We start from the raw sequence: 19,836 nt of genomic DNA, 5'->3' as shown, positions 1-19,836 counted from the left end.
AGGGAAGGGCTCGACTACACAAGAGGGTGAGTTCAGGAAATCAGGACCATAGAAGATTCTTTCAGGCATCTGCCTCCCACAGGAGCTACATTTTTTTTCTAATTGGTGACCCACCAGTTCAATTGATTGACTAATTTAGCTGTTTTCCAGAACTGAAATGCCACCTTTGTCATATATTAAGCCTTGTTTATACTTAAGTCTGTCTAGACACTCCTCTATGTCATATCTTTTCTGTCAGTTTCCATGCTAATACCTTACTGTTTTAATTATCTGATTATTATAACTGATATTTTGTTTTAAAGGTATTGATTTTTCTATATTTATTTTTTATCTAACCACATACTGAATTTTCCTATTCATTTTAGTACTTTTTCAGTTCTTTTAATATTTATACACTTAGGCAAGTAAGTATAATTCTGGTATTCCTTTCCAACATTATTTATCAAATTCTTCTTACTGGATCGGCTCCAGAACAGTGTTCTTCCTCAGTTTTAATTTGAATGAGTGTTCATTACTGGACGAGACCAATAACTATAAACTTACTTAAAAGGCTGTCAAAGATTTACCTCTACCAAAGCACCCAAATGGTTTACTGCCTATTTCCAGGAATCATAAGTTGATTGCTGATGGTTTCTGATAAATTCTTAGTTTAAGCTTACAAAATTGTTATCAAAATATATAGTCAATCAAACAACTGTTCAAAATCTTTTGAGATGATCGTATAGTCTTGGGGGTTTTTTTCATCCCTTTTAACCTATAATGAGTTGAATCATTCTGGAATTTCTGGAATAACTTATGGGGTAGATAGTATTATTCTGTTAATATACTGTTCAGTCACTCAGTCGTGTCTGACTCTTTGGGACCCCATGAACCGCAGCACGCCAGACCTCCCTGTCCATCACCAACTCCTGGAGTCTACCCAAACTCATGACCATTGAGTCAGTGATGCCAACCAACCAGCTCATCCTCTGTTGTCCCCTTCTCCTCCTGCCCTCAATCTTTCCCAGCATCAGGGTCTTTTCAAATGAGTCAGCTCTTCGCATCAGGTGGCCAAAATATTGGAGTTTCACCTTCAATATCAGTCCTTCCAATGAACACCCAGGACTGATTTCCTTTAGGATGGACGGGTTGGATCTCCTTGCAGTCCAAGGGACTCTCAAGAGTCTTCTCTAACACCACAGTTCAAAAGTATCAATTCTTTGTAGACCAACTCTCACATCCATACACGACTACTGAAAAACCATAGCCTTGACTAGACGGACCTTTGTTGACAAATTAATGTCTCTGCTTTTTAATACGCTGTCTAGGTTGGTCATAACTTTCCTTCCAAGGAGTAAGCATCTATTAATTTAATAGCTGCAAATCACCATCTGCAGTGATTTTGGAGCCCCAAAAAATAAAGTCAGCCACTGTTTCCCCATCTATTTGCCATGAAGTGATGGGACTGGATGCCATGATCTTCGTTTTCTGAATGTTGTGCTTTAAGCCAACTTTTTCACTCTCCTCTTTCACTTTCAAGAGGCTCTTTAGTTCTTCTTCACTTTCTGCCTTAAGGGTGGTGTCATCTGCATATCTGAGGTTATTGATATTTCTCCTGGCATTCTTGATTCCAGCTTGTGCTTCTTCCAGCCCAGCATTTCTAATGATGTACTCTGCATATAGTTAAATAAGCAAGGTGACAATACTCTTTTTCCTATATACTGTTATATTCAGTTTAATACAGATTTTTACAACTGTGTTTACTTGAATTCATGACCTCTTGTCTCACTGTATTTGGCTTATCAGAACTGTGCTAGCCATGAAATAAATTTGGAAGCTTTCTGGCTTTTGGGGGGTGCTTCATGATGGTTTAAAAAACAGGAATTATCTGTTCCTTAGTTTTTCCATAAAATAACCTCCCTTCCTCACCCCACCAAGTCATTATCTCATACTTAGTAGGAAGTAGCCCTTACTACTATTAAAATTACTTTATTTATAAGTTTAATTGCTAACTATGTCAGTCTTCCTGCTTCATGAAAATCAGGGACCATCTTCGTTTTGTTCATCAGTGTGTCCCTGATCTAGAGCAGTATCTGGTACAAAGGCACTCAACAAGTATCTGTTGAATGGGTAAAAGCCTAAATAAAGCTGAGCAGAGTAAGGGGAGATGCAGAGGTATTGAATAATACTTTCTTCTACTTCAGAATGAATATTGATATTATCACGGTTATTTAAAATTTCCTGAGGTTAGCCAGCTTCATTGCTTAATTCATGCCAAATTTTTCCCTTTTTTGCAGGTGATCAGAGGATTGCTGAAATTTTGGCCAAAAACATGCAGTCAGAAAGAGGTGAGTTTTAACAAAAACAGTGCATTTTATTAGAACTTTTCAATCTCAGGGCTATAAACCGTGCTTCCTTGGGTTGCGGGTATCACCACCACTACCTACCAAGTGGACACTGTTCTGTGGGGTTTAGAGAAACTTGGTGGAAGAGCTGTCCATTATGGTAAGTGGCATGTACTGTCAAGGTATTTTTCGTCCACTGTTAACCTTCTCATTTGTGTTTTCTGTATTAACATCATATAATTTGTCGTATTATATTTCTTAAAAGAAAATTTTTTTAACCTAGGTGATGTTTTTAGGAGAAATTGAAGAAATCTTAGATGTCATTGAACCAACACAATTCAAAAAAATTGAAGAGCCTCTTTTTAAGCAGATATCCAAGTGTGTATCCAGTTCTCATTTTCAGGTATGGTGTTTTCAGTGAAGCCATTTTTATTTTACACTATTACTTTTCTTAGTTTTGATGTTTCTGAATGTCTTTTTTAGGTTGCAGAAAGGGCACTGTACTTCTGGAACAATGAATATATTCTTAGTTTGATTGAGGAGAATATTGATAAAATTCTGCCAATTATGTTTGGCAGTTTGTACAAAATCTCCAAAGAACACTGGAATCCGTAAGTGTCTTTTATGTTGATTGTGTCATTTTTGTTTTTCTAACATCTTTGTCATTTGATCTCATAACTCATACATAGGAAACCTATACAGATTTGGAACTCCCAAGGTTAACATCACATGGTTCTATTCTGCAGTGAGTTTTATGAAGTTGTACATATATGTGGGTCTGTATGTTTGTTTGTTCGTAGCAGAGAAAGGTTTATTGCAGGGCCAAATGAAAAGAATGGGGTGGCTTATCCTTAAAAACTCTGAACTCCTGCATGTTCTTAATTTCAGTTTAGAATTGCAAATCTAGGGACTGTTTGGTATGACATTCTGCCAGTATCCAGGCTCACATCTCAGCTGGCTTAGCCCAGGGAGAAGCGTCAGTGCTCAGGGTCATGTCAGTGATGTTTAGATTGCTTATGTTCTAAATTCTGTAACATCCTTATCCTGTTGTCTACTTTTCTTTCTTCTTACAAGTCATAGTAATTGCATCTTTTTCAGCTGCTTTTAATACTATTATTCAGGATTTGTGATAGTAGACTCTAGAGTAGTCCCTGTGTTCCCTCATAGCTCAGTTGGTAAAGAATCTGCCTGCAGTGCAGGAGACCTGTGTTCGATTCCTGGGTTGGGAAGATACCTTGGAGAAGGAAATGGCAACCCACTCCAGTACTCTTGCCTGGAGAATCCCATGGAGAGAGGAGCCTGGCAGGCTATAGTCCATGGGGTCGCAAGAGTCGGACACGACTTGGTGACTAAATCATCAAATCAGACTCTAGAGCAGACAGGAAGCTGGCCATAACATTTTTAGGGTTTAACCCAAGCATGACACAGTGAGAAAAATGTGAATTTTGGAACCAGATAGACCATCTCTGCTACCACTGGCTTGGTGACCTTGAACAAATTACTGAACTTCTTGAGCTTCAGTTTATCCTCTCTAGTGGATTGACTGAGTCAGTGTCAAAGCCATTTCAGAGATGATAGTGATACATTTCCCATCTGGTAGTAGCATCAGTAACCCAGCACTGGCTTGTTTTCCTTTTAGGACCATTGTAGCACTGGTGTACAATGTGCTGAAAACCCTCATGGAGATGAACGGCAAGCTTTTCGATGACCTTACTAGCTCATACAAAGCTGAAAGACAAAGGTATTTGACATTTTTAATTACAAAGTTAACTGTACATTTTAGATTACTTGAATGTGATTCAGTCCAGTAAGGTATTCTAGGTTAAAATTATGTTTAAAAAGCCAATTACATCAGCCATTACAATTTGAACATCTCAGGTGGTGTTATGGTTTAGAACCTGCCCACCAATGCAGGAGACGCAAGAGACACGGGTTCAAGCCCTGGGTCAGGAAGATCCCCTGGAGGAGGAAATGGCAACCCACTCCAGTATTCTTGCCTGGAGAGAATCCCATGGACAGAGGAGCCTGGTGCACTACAGTTCGTAGGGTCACAAAGAGTCAGACATGACTGAATCAGCTTAGCATAATAAACACTTTATGGGCTTCCCCGGTGGCTCAGGGTAAAGATTCCACCTGCCAATGCGTATGAACAGAGGAGCCTGGCAGTCCAGGGGGTTGCAGAGTTGGACTTAGAGATTAAACAACAACAACAATAATAATAAATACTTTAAAGTCATATGCAGGTAAACTCCTAATGGTAAGATGGTTTTAATGTGGATCATAAATTCTGATCTCATTGTGAGCCTTAGACTTCATCAGTCTTGGTAACATCTACATTGTGAAATACATTTTATATTAAATTTTAAATACTGTCTTACTCAGTTTGTTTTACATTTATGAGAATTGCTTTGTCCTCGTGGGCGTCCATAGTGAGCTTATTCTTCAAGCTGCTCCTTGCACAATATTTAAACTTAAGGTGGACAATAACTGAGGTACCTGAGCCCATATATTTGTAATAATTGTATCACCTATTATGTTTGGAAAAACCGATCTGCTTTGACTGTAAGTTCCTAGTCCTGGTTTTCTGGTGTCAAGTAGAGAAAGGATCTCTCTCCTTCAAGGTCATCCTAGTCCATCAATAACTAACTCAATGCGTTATTTCTTTTAAATAGCACCTTTCAGGCAGGAATACAAATTAGGAGCCCCGGAAGCAATAGGAAGAAGGAAGAGATGACTGGGATCATATGAAACTTACATTGAAAAATGCGTATTTCACATAAGACTGATCCTTGTATCTCACTATCTGCGTAAATCAGCACTTTTGTCCCCTTAAAGCATATGTAACTGTGGAACTGTAAGCCTGTGGGTTTTTCACACATTTATATAGCCCTTCAGAATAGTTTGATCCACATTATTCAAAAATGTTCTCTTTAGAACTGAAATTAAGTATTAATAGTTGAAGCAACATGTTTTGAGTTTTGTGGGGTTAAGAGATTATTCAGAGTTTAAAGTTTCCATCTGACATGCAAGAGACAAGAGATTGTAAGACACAGACTGGTCGGTAACTTACAGATGGGATGCGGAAGGATGCGGGTCCACCAGGAAACGGCCCCAGACCGACTCGTGGCCAGCCTGTCAGTCTGTTGGCAAAAGAGCAATTGTGACGATACAGCCACTGCACGGGGTTTACGTGACTGAGTCCACGTTGAGTGGTTTGTCAACCATGAAGCACTAACACAGTGGCCGTGGCGATGCTGATACATTTCAGTTGGTGCAGGAGACGGACGGACTTGGTTAATTACACTGAGGACGGTAATGGCAAATAATGCAGTACCCTAGGTAAACCTGACTCTCAAATGCTTTAGGTGGAGGGGTTTAAGTGAAATGTGAGTCAATAAGTCTATTTTCCAGGAAACTGCCAAACAGCATGTTTCTTCAAGCTATGAAACAAGTTTCTAACTACAAAATTCCTGCTCTGTTTACAGGGAGAAAAAGAAGGAATTGGAGCGAGAAGAATTATGGAAAAAATTGGAGGAGCTAAAGCTGAAGAAAGCTCTAGAAAAGCAGAACAGTGCTTACAACATGCACAGTATTCTCAGCAATACAAATGATGGATAAAAAAAAAAGCCTGCCACCTCTGTTGGCTAGGCAGTTTTGTACACTTTTTTGAAATATGTAAAAATTATGAAACAAACCTCATCAGTATAATATAATTAAAAGGCCAATTTTTTTCCTGGCAACTGTAAATGAAAAAATATATGGACTAAACATAGCCCTGTGCTGTATCATGGCCACAGTATATTGTAACCCTTGTCTAATCATTGATTTGTGTCACTTCTGAAGTTTCACAGAAATGAACGAACTTTCTCATCGATGTGATGAGTGAGATAATTACGGGAGTGGTAGGAATCGTGGCTGGAATCCTGGTTTGGGTTGTGTTGCACACAGGTGTAGCCGTCTGCTCTGTGTATTTTTCCCTTTGATAACGTGCTTTTCACATCGCTGCAGACCTTAGTTACATCCTAGGAAAAAGACTATTTCCTAAACTAAAACTAAGGTGTAATTCTTATCCTTTCCTTCATCTCTTCCAGAAGTATGATGGAGGGAACTACTTGCCCTAAGCCTTCCTTTTGATATATTACTGTACTCTGGAATTTGAGCAAAAACTTAATTTCCAGGCTTTTAAAAGCACAAATTATAAATGCTGGGAAAGTAAACCAGATTTCAGATCAGTCCTTATGCACCTCCTCCTTCATCTGCAACTCCCCAGGGTGATGAGCACAGACGGGTGGAGGCAGCACGGAAAACACAGCCTGCCTCTCAGTTCATTCCTCCTCTTCCTCCCAAAGGCTGAAGGCAGGGCCTTCCCAGTCCTCACAGCCTGCCCTTCTCCGGCCCCTCCCGACAGGGATGGAGGCTTTGATTCCCACGGTGTGGTGGTGCAGAGCGCGCGTTGTCACTGCCTGGCTTTACGTAAAGGAAATGCAGTAGGCTTCCTCTGTAGGGTTCTGAAAAGGCGGCCTGTAGGAAGTCATGTATGTTTTTACTTGGTCAAGTTATTTCTCACATTTTATTATCAGAGTACCATTCCAATCTCTTAACTTGCAGTTGTGTGGAAAACTGTTTTGTAATGAAAGATCTTTATTGGGGGATTGAGCAGCATTTAATAAAGTCTATGTTTGTATTTTGCCTTATGTCACCTTTGCTTTTTTCAGCACTGAGTTGAGACGTCCAGAAGCCCGCCCCCTCCATTCATTCATATATATGTACATACGTGTATACAGAGAAAACCTGTAAGGCAAACTGCAGGTTGTGCGCCAGTTAAATAGGAAGACTGTGTGCCAGAGTCGAGTGTTCCAGCCATTTACCAGTGTTCTATTTTATAGAATTTGTACATAAAATTCTAAATTTGAGGATATCTCTCCATCTTCTTTCATGTCCCTTTATGTTCACAGGATGGGTTTAACTTAGCTTAAATGTGTACAAATACACAGACAGTGTTAATTAAAACAGACCCAGGAGCAAAATCTCAAAATCTGTAAGTAATGGCACTGTTTTTTATGGGGGCAGGCAGGGAGATTGTGGCAGAATCAGAAATTGTTACCAGGCTTTCAACTACTGATACCTGCTTCTGCTCTTTCACAACCATAAAAAACTCTAGCAAAAATTCTAGCACACTATTCCTAGGTCACTACGAAAGCAGCTCATTCCACTCACTGTGGCCCCAGGAGAAACTTCCTTTCGGAATACGGCTCATACTTTACAGTTTCCAAGTGGCAGCCTTACCACAACCGTCCAGACCCAGTGTTCTTGCCCAACGCTCCACGCTAACCTGAGGCCAGCTGGGATTACTGACAGCTGGGGGCAGCAAACGCAGAAGAAAAGGGATCCTACTGCTGAACACCGCAAAAGGCAAACCCAGCCCCCTAGAGGGAAGGCTGGGTCTAAATGCCTTATCTTGTCAGTCTAAACATATATCCTTTACTAAGAGCAGCTAGAGCAGGTTTTGACAGGCTGCAGTTAATAGCTAGAAACGCTCACTTCCGACCTAGGTACTCACTCTAAAGCATATTCAAGAGGCCTCTCAACTTCCTAAAATAACAGGAAGTGCAGTTGCAGTATGTTCATTGGAGCCAATTTTGTGAGATACTTAGTACGAAAATGGTGTGTCAACTTTAGAAATCCTTTAAAAACACACACACTTGTTTTTTAGTACCGTTAATGTAAGCTTCTGTACCAGACTCTGCATCTGCCTTCCAGAAAGGTGCTACAAGACCTCAGTTAAAGTTTGTGTGCCTGCTTCAGTGCCACAGAAAAACAGCACAAATATTTCCTTACACAAGTTGACTTTTAATAATTCAACCAAAAACCACAGTTTCTTGCTAAGTTAGACATGAGATTAAAATTGGCCCCCTCATACATTGGAGTTTTTCTCTTTGAATTACCTAAATCTAAATTATGAAACTGAAGTGCTACCCACAAAATTGAAGAAATGCTACCCAAGTCCTTTCTGGATGCAAAGGTCATGTAAACAGTTTAGAACTCCCCAAAATAATTTCCAAAACCTTAAGTCAGTCAATGGCTACCATGTGAAAAATGGCCAGACGGTACTCCTCTCAGGCTAGGCTGAAAGCTCTGAGGGTCCATGCTGAGGGTGCCTTTCTCAGATGGGCGGGCTACAGGACAGAAGAGTTAACACAGCTTATTCACGGAGCTTCACCGCCACTTCCTGCCCACCCTGCCCTTCCCTGCACGTGCTTGTGACATACCTTGGGAGTCCAGGCTCACACCCCCTTTTATTTGGAGGTCACGGGATAAAAGCATACCAGTGCCTACTGATGTAGCAGATGCGCACACCGGCTCACTGATTGTTTCTATATTAACCTAACTTTTATTCACCTGTTAAGGAAATCAGAACACACTGAGGAGGGACCTACTCTGCACACATATCCTAGCGCTTCTGCATGTTAATCACACCAAACTCATAACATCCATCAGTCAGTATTCTAGCCAGACAGGTAGGTAGGTGGCTGCTCAGTCCACAAGCGATCTAATTACTATAGTTTCCACAGTAGTTTTAAAAAACAGTCTCATTTAATATTTAACACATGAGTGAGTGCATCAGAGACTCGCACATGGCACCAGAGATGTGATGGGTTTTGTTTCTCATGAATAACACACTGGTTCCACACTGTGACCTCCACCACTGGAGAGTCACCAGTGGGGGAGAAGAAAGTCACACACACTTTTGTTCATTTAAAAAAAATCTCAAGGAGAAAACCTACGATCAGAACCTTAATCATCCTGTTAGACCTTAACTATACACCAAACCAAGGAGAAAGGAAGACGGCTTCCACAAACCTTCAGAAAACTGGATTCTATCTGAGTCCATCTTCCATTTGACATATTCATGTCATATGTCAAAAAATGTTCATTAATAATTTAAATACTTAAATAACGTTTAGGTCATCCACTGGATCTGTTCCACCGGGCTCTAAGACAGTCTCGTTGGGGGGCCAGGTTAGAAGCTGCAGTGTGACAGGCTAGGCCCCCGGCAAAGCCCATTTTCTTCAAGTGAGGACTGGATCGTTGGCACCTTGGTTTACCAAAGTGGAAGATGAGAACTTCCATCAACTCGGGCAGTTTCTACGAAGAACACTGGCAACTTCAGCTTATGTGGTTTGTTGCCTGACCTCTTTTCTTAAGGTATCGTCTCCGAATTTTGATCATCCATTTCACACTTAGTTTGGCAAATTCTGCAGCTTTAAATAATGCCAAGAAGGCCCCACAGAGAAGAGCAATTGTGTTCCAAGGATTGGCGGTGATTATCTGTGAAATGAAAACAAACATAAGTTTCTCAGTTGGCTTCCATTTTTGATTCTCAGGGTTATTGTCAAAGAGCCCCCCAGATTACTGGCACAACAAGAAAAACAACTGGATTTTAAGACCGCCATAACTTGGGGCTTTCTGGCTGTCCAGTGGTTAGGACTCCGTGCTTCCCCAGCAGGGTGCGCGGGTTCGGTCTCTGGTCAGGAAACTAAGATTCGGCATGCCACCTGGTGCAGCCAAAAAATTATTAAATTGCCGTAACTCTATACTTGGTTCATAGCTCCAGTTTGAGGAGAAAAATATTAGTCCCTCTTGATAATAAAGCGATCCTGAAAGAAGAAGAAAAAATTTTTCAAAAAAGCTCTGCACAAATAAGATAATCAGTGCTGAGTTTTAAATTTCTGGCCTAATTCACAATGCGACCTTGCTTCCAAACAACACTGATGGCCTGCAGGCCAGGCCCCCCGACTCACCTGCCCTCACCGCTTCCCCGAGTCACTGATCCTTCCAGGCCCTTCACAGCTCCCGCTGACCACTAAGCCAAACCCTCTCAATGTGAGCAGAGAGATTTCTTCCACAACCTCCCCTGGCAGTTCCTCACGGTCTGCAATTACTTCCTTTATGGCTTAGGCGGTCCTCTGACCCACTGAAACTCCTTCAAGGCCGAGGTCACAGCTTGTACGTCTGAGTTCCCTGCTTGGTCAACACATAGCACTTCTAAGTTCCCGATTCAGCAGAGGGACCTCGGGCTCATCCATGAAAGGGGTTTCTCTACCACCACCATTCAGGATGGCTGTGAACGTCATGGATGACTTAAGTCAAGGGACCTTGAGCTCAGGGCTTTACGTGGCCCGGGATAGGACTTAAAACACTGAGCACAGCAGGTTAGAAAATGCCTGATCACACACTTGCCCTGTGGAACTAAAGGCGTTCATTCTTCTACGTGGCGTCTTTTATTCAGGGGGTCCGCACACACTTAATGTGTGCACGGCCCAGCCAGGCCCACAGCTAACAGCGTGGTGGGATCACGCACCACATCACAGAGACCCTCCGGGTTTGAGCCTCAGCTCTGCGATGTCTTCCCCCAGCCCACAACCGCATCAAGATACTTTATGATGATCTTAAAACAAAAATTGCTTATCAGATACGGGACTAGCTCTGGTGGATGGCATCTCAGGAATGTTCTGGCAAAGCTGTCCCATTATTCCTCCCCTTCTGAGATGGTGAGTATAGAATCTGACATTAATTGATGCTCTCTTTAATTTCTGATTAGTACCTTTCTTTTTTCTCTTCGGCCCCACACCACAGGGCAGGTGGGATTGTAGTTCCCCGACCAGGGATCAAACCGGCGCCCCTTACATTGGAAGCATGGAGTCTTAACTACACTGGACTGCCAGGGAAGTCCCCTGAAAAGTACCTTTCTACTTCGACTTATGACAAACTAAAGATTCTTATTCTACAGAGAAGCAATTAAAAAAACAACAGCTTTCAGCAGCAGTAACTAGATGATTAACTTTGTGCTTTCTACTCCACTCACTCACTACCACTGCTGAGTGGCTACTCTGGACTAAGCACCGTGCTGGACACCACTTAAACGGTAAACAAAGACGAAGCCCCCATGTTCACAGGGAAGACAGTCTAGCGCTGAAGACGAGATTAAACACAAATGAGAGAGAACAAGCATGTCATAAATACAAGCGGCAGATCAGCGCTACGGAAGGAGATGAGGGCGGCCCGCGAGGATTAAAGCCTAAACGGCTCAGGTAGGAAGCTCATGGTCAAGACCTTAGGTGATACTCACATCCTGGACTTTCTGGATGAAAGGATCTTTCCATTCAAAGACCACAAAAAACAACTGAGCACTTTTCTCGGCAGCAGGTCTCTGGTCAATGTAGTTAACCACACTGGTCTAGGTACAGAGGAGAGAGAGCAGTGTTACTGCCTGTGTGCCGCCCTGGCCAGGGCTGCAGGGGAGGAAAGGGCAGTTTAGGGGATCTGACACCCCGGCTCCCCTCGCTCCATCTTTTGGAGGCAGAGAGACAAAAACCTCCTCTACACGACGTCCTGAGATTGGTCCCAGAGCCCAGGCTTCAGCCTGGTTCCCAAAGGACCTGGAGCACACAGTGGGTGTTTTGGACTGTCACCAAAACCTGTCACTAGGTACCTGTGCATGCTAAGTCACTTCCATTGTGTCCGACTCTGTGCGACCCCATGGACCATAGCCCACCCAGCCTCCTCTGTCCATGGGATTCTCCAGGTAAGAATACTGGAGTGGGTTGCCATGCCCTCCTCTAGGGGATCTTCCCAACCCAGGGATTGAACCTGTGTCTCTTATGTCTCTGGCACTGGCGCCTCTTGGGAAGCCAGATATCTGTACTCCTGATTAAATCATTTTCAAAGTAATGTTTAAGACTCAACTCACAACATAAAAATCTCACATTTCAAAATACTTGACCTGAAGAGCTGATTCTTACAACCCTTCCAGTCTTCCACGCCTGTAAACAGTTAGCAGGCGTGCTTGGAGAGGCCTGGTTACAGCTACTGCAGAGGCTGGGAGGTGAGATGGAGAGCAGACAGGTCCCAGGGGCAGAAGCCTGGCTGTGCCATCATCTGCTCTGAGCCTCTCCTTTGCACTCATCAGTTCAGTTCAGTTCAGTTGCTCAGTCGTGTCTGACTCTTTGCGACCCCATGGACTGCAGCACGCCAGGCTTCCCTGTCCATCACCAACTCCCGGAGTTTACTCAAACTCATGTCCACTGAGTTGGTGATGCTACCCAACCATCTCATCCTCTGCCGTCCCCTTCTCCTCCCGCCTTCAATCTTTTCCAGCATCAGGATCTTTTCAAATGAGTCAGCTCTCCTCTGTACTCATAAACAGGACAAAACGCCCATCTCACTGAGCTGTAGCGAGGCTCTCGTAAAACAACACAAAGGAAAAGCATTTTGAACTTTACAACATGATATAAAAACATTTAGCCCATTTTCACCCTTAAGAAAATAATTTTTAAAACATTTTTGTTCAAAGGAGTGTTCACATTCCCTGCCAAAGACTTCCCATTGTCTGACTTTCAGCAGACAATGCTGAAAGGCACTCGCGCCTTCCACAGCGCACAGGCTCGTGGGTGAGGGGGCTGGCCCCCTGGTTTCAGATCACTACTGGAGCTCCCAGGGGAGCCAGGGAGGCCTGTGAAGATCTAACTGTAAGGTGGACATGCCGAGTCTCCTTTCTCAGCTGATTTGGGGGCCAGATCAAAAAGAACTTGTGGAGTTCTTGGCAGAAAAGCATGGTGTAAAAACCCAGGCAATGACAACTATCTTGCAAAAGAGAAATATTTTAAGGACCTACTGCCAGGGGTTCATCACCACCTATGACAGGGGAAAAAAAAGCCTCTCTCTTAAAGAAAACTGGCTTCACGCCTTTCCCAAAGGCCTCCCACCTGGAGAAGTCCTAGGAGCATGGTTCGGGCAGGGGCAGACCCAGAGGAGGCCCTGAGTGCCTGGCTTCCGTCGGCCCGTCTGTCAGCTGGAGTGGGTCCTCCTACTTCAACCCGGCCCCTTCCTAATGCTGCCCTTAAAGCCCAGCCCAAATGGAACTCCCTCCACGGGGGAGTAGAGGATGCGAGAACAGAGCCGCCTCCTGCATGGCCCTGCAGGCCCCCAGCCACTGACACACAGCACGTGGGTGGTCGGGGCCTGGGCGTGCATGCCGGCGGGAGGACTGAGCCCCGCAGGCGCTGAACCGAGGCAACCCCAGGGTCCCCTCCCTCCACCCCGGCTCCACGCCTGTTTCCAGGAGTAACTCTCACTCTCCTGCCTGGGTCATGGCATACTTCCTGGCCTCAGGTCAGAGGGCTGAAAGCTTTCGTATCACACTTCCCATTAGCAAACGTTCTGAGCATGTACCCCACACATTGATCACTCTCTTACAAGTGACATTATTTACTATTACTATCCTGACGGTACCTGCGTTTTAAAACACTCAAAAAGACAAAAAGAATGAGATTTTTTTTTTTTTTGAAAACCAAACAGATTAGAATGAGATTTTAAAAATATAAAAAGATATTTTCCTCCTGTGTCCCAGTTGGTCATCGTGCACCTAACACTTCAGAGGCCATCCCTGCATCTAACCTCTGCCCTGTGAATAGTCTTTTTTTTCAAATGCAGCTGCCAGCTGCGTGGGAGGGAGTGGAGCAGAGCTACAAACCAGCTCAGATCCAGCTGGACCAGGCACCGCTCTGTGAACTGCTCCACCGTGTGCACTCTGGGAGCCGCTGGGACAAAAGCAAAGGATCTGGGGCAGGCCGGGCCTGCAGAAGAAACGCGCGGCGAACCCCCCAGCGGCGGGCCCACTCGCTTCCTGTCGGACATCCACTCACCCTTAAGAGCCCGGGGCGAAGCTGACCCCTCCGAGAGGCTCCCTGCACCTGGACTCAAGGGTGGACCCAGGGAAGGTGCGAGGCGAGCCCAGCGCCACCTACCTCCTGCCGGAACTCCACCGCCTCCCGCCCGTCCTCCTCCTTGGTCTCCACCAGGGACATCTTGACCCAGGTGCGGAAGCCCCCGGAGAACTTCCAGCTGGAATAGGCGCTCTCGCAGGCCTGCATGAAGCCAGCTCTGTCTGGGCTTGGAGGGCAGAGAAGGAAGGTCTGTGTTATCAGGCAGGGCTCGAACTTAGCCAGACTCAAACTCCAGCCCCTACGGCCAGCATTTCCTCTGCTAGTACTGGGAGGACCCAGCCCACCCCCTCCTTCCTCATGGCTGGAGGGGAAGCTGTCACCTGCCTCAAGGCCGAAGCGTGGTCCCTGGAGCTCCCAGCAGAAGCCCCCCACCCCACCCCCCTCCCTGTCTTCTCCACCACCTGCTCCCAGCAAAGAGGCCTGCAGACTGGGCTGGGCCCCACAGCACCCTGGATAACTCAGCTTCAGCAGCCCTGGGGTGCCCTCACTGGCCATCAGCCTCTCTAAAGGCCCGGAGAGGGGAGGAGGGTTCCCTTGGGAGCTCTTGGCCAGAAAAGGCATCCGCAACACGCGCCCAAGGGTCACAAAGCACCCACGGCCAAGAGGAAACCACAGTGCAGCGCTGAGAACGCTCAGAGGGGCACAGGGACGCGGCCCGTGTCTGCAGGGAAGGGAGGGGAGCTCCAGCTGGAAGAAGGGGCAGAAGAGGCGGAGGCCCCGAGCCCCAGGATGGGGCCACGGGTGTGACCGGCGGAGGCGGCTCACAGCCACGTCAGCCCAGGGGTTGGGGGGGCGGCCCCCCTTCAGCCTCAGCTGCCGACCTGCTTCCTTGAAACAGAGCCGCTGGACCCGGAGGACCTGAATCACCGCCCCCTCAGGCCCCCCTGCAGGACACGCTCCTGCCACCCACAACCACTCTGGGCCCCAGAGATGGTGCAACAGGGGTGTCCCAAGATGAACAGGAACTTGCACCCTCCTACTAGAAACGGGTGGCAAGCGGGCACCGGGACCTCCCTTAGGGCCACCCCAGTCCCTGGACACCGGGGGAACACAGTCCAGAGCAGAGGCTGGACGCCCGGGGCCTCACAGAACCCGGGCAGCTCCAGCCTGTCCTCCGCAGCGCCGTCAGGGAGTGGGGGACCCAAACGCCCACCCTCAGGGGCACAGCCAGCTCTGCGTGCGGGGTCAGAACACCCCCCAGGCTGCCCAGACTGTCTCAGGGGGCCCTCCGTCTGCCTGGCAGCTGCCTAGCATCCCGATTCCCCGCACCTGCCCCCGCCCCCAGCCCAGGGATGCACACGGCTAGAGTGAGATCCCGGGGGTCAAGCAGGCTCTGAAGGGTACCTCTGCAGGAACTCCTGGAAGGACGAGAAGAGCAGGTAATCGATGGCGCTGAAATCCTCGCTGCTCTGGTTCAGGCGGAACTGGAGGAAGACCAGCTCCCGCTTCTGGACCTCCCGCGGCCCCCGCACAATCAGGGCGGATTTCTACGGAGACAGAGAGACCAGAGTGCCAGCCTGGGGAGCCGGGCACACGTGCCTGCCCACCGAGGTGGGCCTCCCAGTGGACCAGGCCCGGGAGACCCAGGACGCAGGAGTCTCCGCCAAGGGGCGGCCCCCACCCCACCTCGACCTTCCCCCGGGGCCGAGGCAGGACACACCTCACAGGTCCGACCCCGGGGGCGTCACCGGGCCTCGGCAGGCGGCCCTGCCTCTCCGGGGAGCTCCACCGCGGCCTCTGCTCCTTCTCCACTGCTCTGCCTGGCGCGGGGAGGGATGCGGGGCCTGGGGACCAGGTGCCTCCTCTCTAGTCCACATCCGTGGACGGCAAGGAGCCACCTCGGGCTGAAGGCAGTAACTGCAGTCAGCTTCCGTCTGCACAGAAACTACTCTCCTTTTGAGCCCTCATTTCATCAATTTCTATGATACTCAGTTAAACTCTAACTATTATAACAAATCCAACCGGCCTGGACGGGTGTGGACCACAGTGACTCCTGGTAAGCGTCCCACTCAGAGGGGAGCCAAGAGCTCCCTGAAGGCCAGGGAGCCTGTATCTGCAGCGCCATCTAAGTAGACACGGGCTGGTACCCAGAGAACTAAGAGAGCGGGGCATCCGGACGGTGTCTGCACTGTACTATCCAGCTCCTCGTTCAAATTTCTTACGGTTCTTTTCATTTAAATTAGCTCCCATTTCCTGGAGTCAATTCTGTCAGTTCCTCTCCAGCCTTTTGTGCTGTTGGTCTCCCGGCGACCCTGAATTCTCCATTCCGAGTGTGGGGTCGGGCTGACTAGCGCGGGTCTGGGGTGTGGGCTTCCTGCTAAGCGGGGCTCTTGCAGGCTCGCCCCAGCCTGGGGCTGACGGGGAGGACGCCCCAAGGCAGTGGGCCTTGCGGGCCCACTCCATGTCCTCATCTCCCATGAAGAGTCCTTTCCCCCAGGGCTCCCCTCCTTCCACCGCGGATGTCCCGTCTCGAGTTCTGCTGTTCCTCTCCATTGGCCCAGTGCCCAGGCAGGGACCCCCCACCCCGAGCTTATGCAGAGAAGGGCCCCGGGGCCTTCCTCCAGAGCAAACACCGTCCCAGCAGCCCATGGGGGCTGCAAGCCAGGCCGCCAGGCCTGGAGCCAGGATCCCAACTTGCCCAACAGGCAGCCTGGCTCTTCGTGATGAAACAGAGCTAGGAGTGGGAGGACAGCCTTCACCGCAACAGCAGGGACTCTGGGGCACCTGTTTTCGGGCACAGGCTTTCCCTGGCCCTGCTCCATTGATCTGATCCAACGGGCTGTTTATACTTTACACCAGTTCCTCAAAATCTCTGGTCCTCCTATCCGTTCTTGGTTGGCAAGGTTATTATCGATATTGTACCTTACTCTATCGTGTGCAGGAGTGGGAATCATTTCAGCAGGATTTCAGGAGGAGGTCTAGAATACATATTAACAAAAAGTCTCAGAGGAATTCTTTCATCTCAAGGTCCACCTGGGGCCTCCCTATCACCCAAGGGGCAGGTCCTGCTCTGTACTCGACACGCGAGCTTCCTCGTCCAGCCGGCCCTTCTGTCCACAGCTTCGCCATCTGCTGCCCTTTGGGGGCCCCTGGCTCTCCAGAGACACCCACCTGTGCAATTTTGCTCAGAGGCACAAACAAGCATGCCGCTGCCTCCCTTTATGTTTTGGTGCAGAGTTCCTCTGCCTAGAAACCCTTTCCTTCCTTGTTTTGAGCTGGAAAACTTAACACAGCCCTGTCCTTTTGGAAACAAGATACGGGAAGCAAAGGAGAAGATGTAAATATACACAGAATTCCTTCCTTGTCTCCAGAACCCTCGTCGTCCACTCCCCTGCTGAGCAGAGCCTCCGTGACGGCCAGGGCCGGGGTCCTTGTTCCCGGACCAGCGCTCCTTCTCACACTGGCCCCCATTACTCCAGAACACGGATTCCCAGGCCCCGACCCCAGGAACCACGATTCCGGTGGGCCCAAGTGGGACCTGGAATCTGTATTATCAGAAACAATCCTGGCAGTTCTGTCGAGCACTCGGGTATGGGGCCCGCCTGGCAAATTCACACCAGCTCCACTCTGCAGCCCTGTCTCCTTCCATCCAGGACCAGGTGTCTCATCACACTGCCGGGAATCAGAGGGTCACTCAGAGAAGGCCGAGGCCCACTGCCGCCCTGGATGCAGGCGAGCCAGCCACGGCCAGACCCCAGAGGACAGCCTCACGTTTGCTGTGGGTGAGGGCCCACACCAAGAGCAAGGGAGGCTAGCTGGCAGAAAGAAGACAGGGGCCCCGGGGTGCGCGCTGCCCAGCCCCAGCCGGGAGACGAGCGTTACCAGGGTCTGATTGGAGAAGGGGTCCGTGTAGTTGATCCTCTGGGTGGTGCAGTTCACGTCTCCGGGCTGCCCGGGGCTCCTCAGAGGCGGGATCACCTCGTAATAGTGCTTACAGCTGAGCAGCTGGGCCTGACCGGGGTACAGTGCGATGCCTGGAGGGGGAACAGAGAGAAGTGAACACATCCCTAAAACCATGTCATGAGTATTTTTTTCACACTCATCAATCACCTAAGTCCAGGACTCCCGGGGTGACTGCAGAGGAAGAAAAGGGCTGTTTACAGGGGGTGGGGAGCCCCGTGCCCTGCCCTCAGAAAGCCCCACTCTCATGGAGGCAGCCAGGGCCTTCTCATAGCCCCTCTCCTGGCCGGGGACGCAGCCTCCCCGGTGCCTACAGCAATACCCACCCCATTCAGAGCCCTGCTCCACGTGCTCCCAGGGGGTACCCGAGACCGAGCTGGGAGGCCAGGCCCCCGGGACCGCCACCCACCTGCAGGCTCACCGGGTGGCCCTTGGTGGTGGGACTCCCGGACTGGGAGCTCCACGTGTGCAAGTCACATCTCCAAAGTCCCTCCCCTTCCCCAGCCAAGGTGCCGCGCTCCAAGCTGCAAGGATGGCAGCTGTTCTAACTACACTGAAAGCTGCATGTGGACCTGGGATACCGGCAACGTCAGAGAGGCAAAGGGACCAGATACAGAGAGTAAAACCCACAGAGAGAAAGACCACAGTGGACACAGAGAGGAGGGCAATCACGAAACGGGCGAAGACACTGGGACCAGTACACATTGTCAAGAACCCCCCGGGAGGGAGGACCCGAGACTCCGGCTCTGCGCTGTAAGGGTCACTCGGGGGTGTCTTGTGGGCACAGCAGGGGGGTGCTTAGGCCGGGCGGGCAGAGCCCAACCCCCACTGTTCACACCACGCTACCACAGCCCAGCACCAGCACCGCCACCCTGGAGCGGACAGTCCCCTCCTCGGCAGAGATGGCTCCCGGTGGGTGATGTGGCCTGGGGGTCCCCACTCCAGGCAGGCCCCAGCCACCTCTGGATGGCCACGCCTCCCCTGGCCCCCAGAACTTCCACTTCCCCTGGTCACTGGCTGCCAGCTCCAGCCAGGCCAGACTCATCTCCCCAGAGAAGCCCTGTCTCCCTAAGTTCATCTCTGCTCCTACAGACCCACCTCCCAGAGAAACTCTTCCATCTGCCAAAGCCCAGCTCAAATCCTGCTGTGAACGAAGCCTTCGGTGCCCACTCCAGCCCTGCAGCCAGCAAGCACTCCAGGCTCGGTCTGCCTCCCTCCTCGGCACACAACCCTCTGGCTGGGTACCAAGGGCAGCTTGTGGGGTGGGGCACCCCACACCCAGACTGTCTCAGATTCCCCTGCCCTGCCCGTAGTGCCTGACACCATGCCAGGAATGCAATGGTGGCTCAGGGGGTATTTAGAAGTCGCTGCCTGGGACCCAATGCTTGTCCCGGGGCAGACGCTACCTGGGGCGTCGTAGCGATCTACCTCCTTGTACGACACCGACATGACAGGGTGCTTGAGCTTCTCGCGGAAGTCCGTGATGGTCTGGTAGACCAGGAAGACGGCCACGGCCATGAGCAGCAGGTAGATGAAGATGAGCAGGACTGAGAAGACGTTCTTCAGGCAGGCCTTGCTGAAACGGATGCTGCTGGAGGCCGACTCGCTGTCCAGGGCTGAGCGACAACAACACACACATGACCCAGAGGGCGTCTCCAGGCCCTTGACCTGCTTCACCCCAGAGGCGAGGCTGTCTGCACACCTAACCCCCCAAAGCCCAACACCTGGCACCCGTCAACACACACCACACTCCTGCTCTGCCAGGACGGGGACCCAAGCTGGAGGAGACTCCCTGGGACGCTTTCAACCCAGCATGGGCGCTGCCG

The 19,836-nt window shown here is 49.1% G+C and overlaps 2 protein-coding genes across 5 annotated transcripts in view; one reads left to right on the top strand and one right to left on the bottom strand.

Moving 5' to 3' along the window:
- Nucleotides 1-7,018, top strand: part of PPP2R5A (protein phosphatase 2 regulatory subunit B'alpha) — a 72,536-nt gene extending 65,518 nt beyond the window's left edge. For both annotated transcript variants that reach the window (XM_061383567.1, XM_061383568.1), the window contains exons 9-13: nucleotides 2,277-2,327; nucleotides 2,608-2,727; nucleotides 2,808-2,935; nucleotides 3,964-4,065; nucleotides 5,810-7,018. In XM_061383567.1, the coding sequence (XP_061239551.1) occupies nucleotides 2,277-2,327; nucleotides 2,608-2,727; nucleotides 2,808-2,935; nucleotides 3,964-4,065; nucleotides 5,810-5,942 (534 nt within the window). In that variant the 3' untranslated portion in view covers nucleotides 5,943-7,018. The remainder of the gene's footprint in view (nucleotides 1-2,276; nucleotides 2,328-2,607; nucleotides 2,728-2,807; nucleotides 2,936-3,963; nucleotides 4,066-5,809) is intronic.
- Nucleotides 7,019-8,153: 1,135 nt separating this feature from the next.
- Nucleotides 8,154-19,836, bottom strand: part of PACC1 (proton activated chloride channel 1) — a 35,471-nt gene continuing 23,788 nt past the window's right edge. For 2 of the 3 annotated variants that reach the window (XM_061383569.1, XM_061383570.1), the window contains exons 3-8: nucleotides 19,417-19,626; nucleotides 17,933-18,084; nucleotides 15,455-15,597; nucleotides 14,132-14,276; nucleotides 11,455-11,562; nucleotides 8,154-9,653 (exon numbers count right to left, since the gene is read on the bottom strand). In XM_061383569.1, the coding sequence (XP_061239553.1) occupies nucleotides 9,492-9,653; nucleotides 11,455-11,562; nucleotides 14,132-14,276; nucleotides 15,455-15,597; nucleotides 17,933-18,084; nucleotides 19,417-19,626 (920 nt within the window). In that variant the 3' untranslated portion in view covers nucleotides 8,154-9,491. Of the gene's footprint in view, nucleotides 9,654-11,450; nucleotides 11,563-14,131; nucleotides 14,277-15,454; nucleotides 15,598-17,932; nucleotides 18,085-19,416; nucleotides 19,627-19,836 lie in introns of those variants that run through there. The other variant, XM_061383571.1, reaches the window with a different exon arrangement.

This window comes from Bos javanicus, chromosome 16, assembly GCF_032452875.1.
Source record: "Bos javanicus breed banteng chromosome 16, ARS-OSU_banteng_1.0, whole genome shotgun sequence".
Taxonomy (NCBI): domain Eukaryota; kingdom Metazoa; phylum Chordata; class Mammalia; order Artiodactyla; family Bovidae; genus Bos; species Bos javanicus.
Note: the sequence above shows the minus strand (reverse complement) of the source record. Positions and strands in the feature narration are given on the sequence as shown.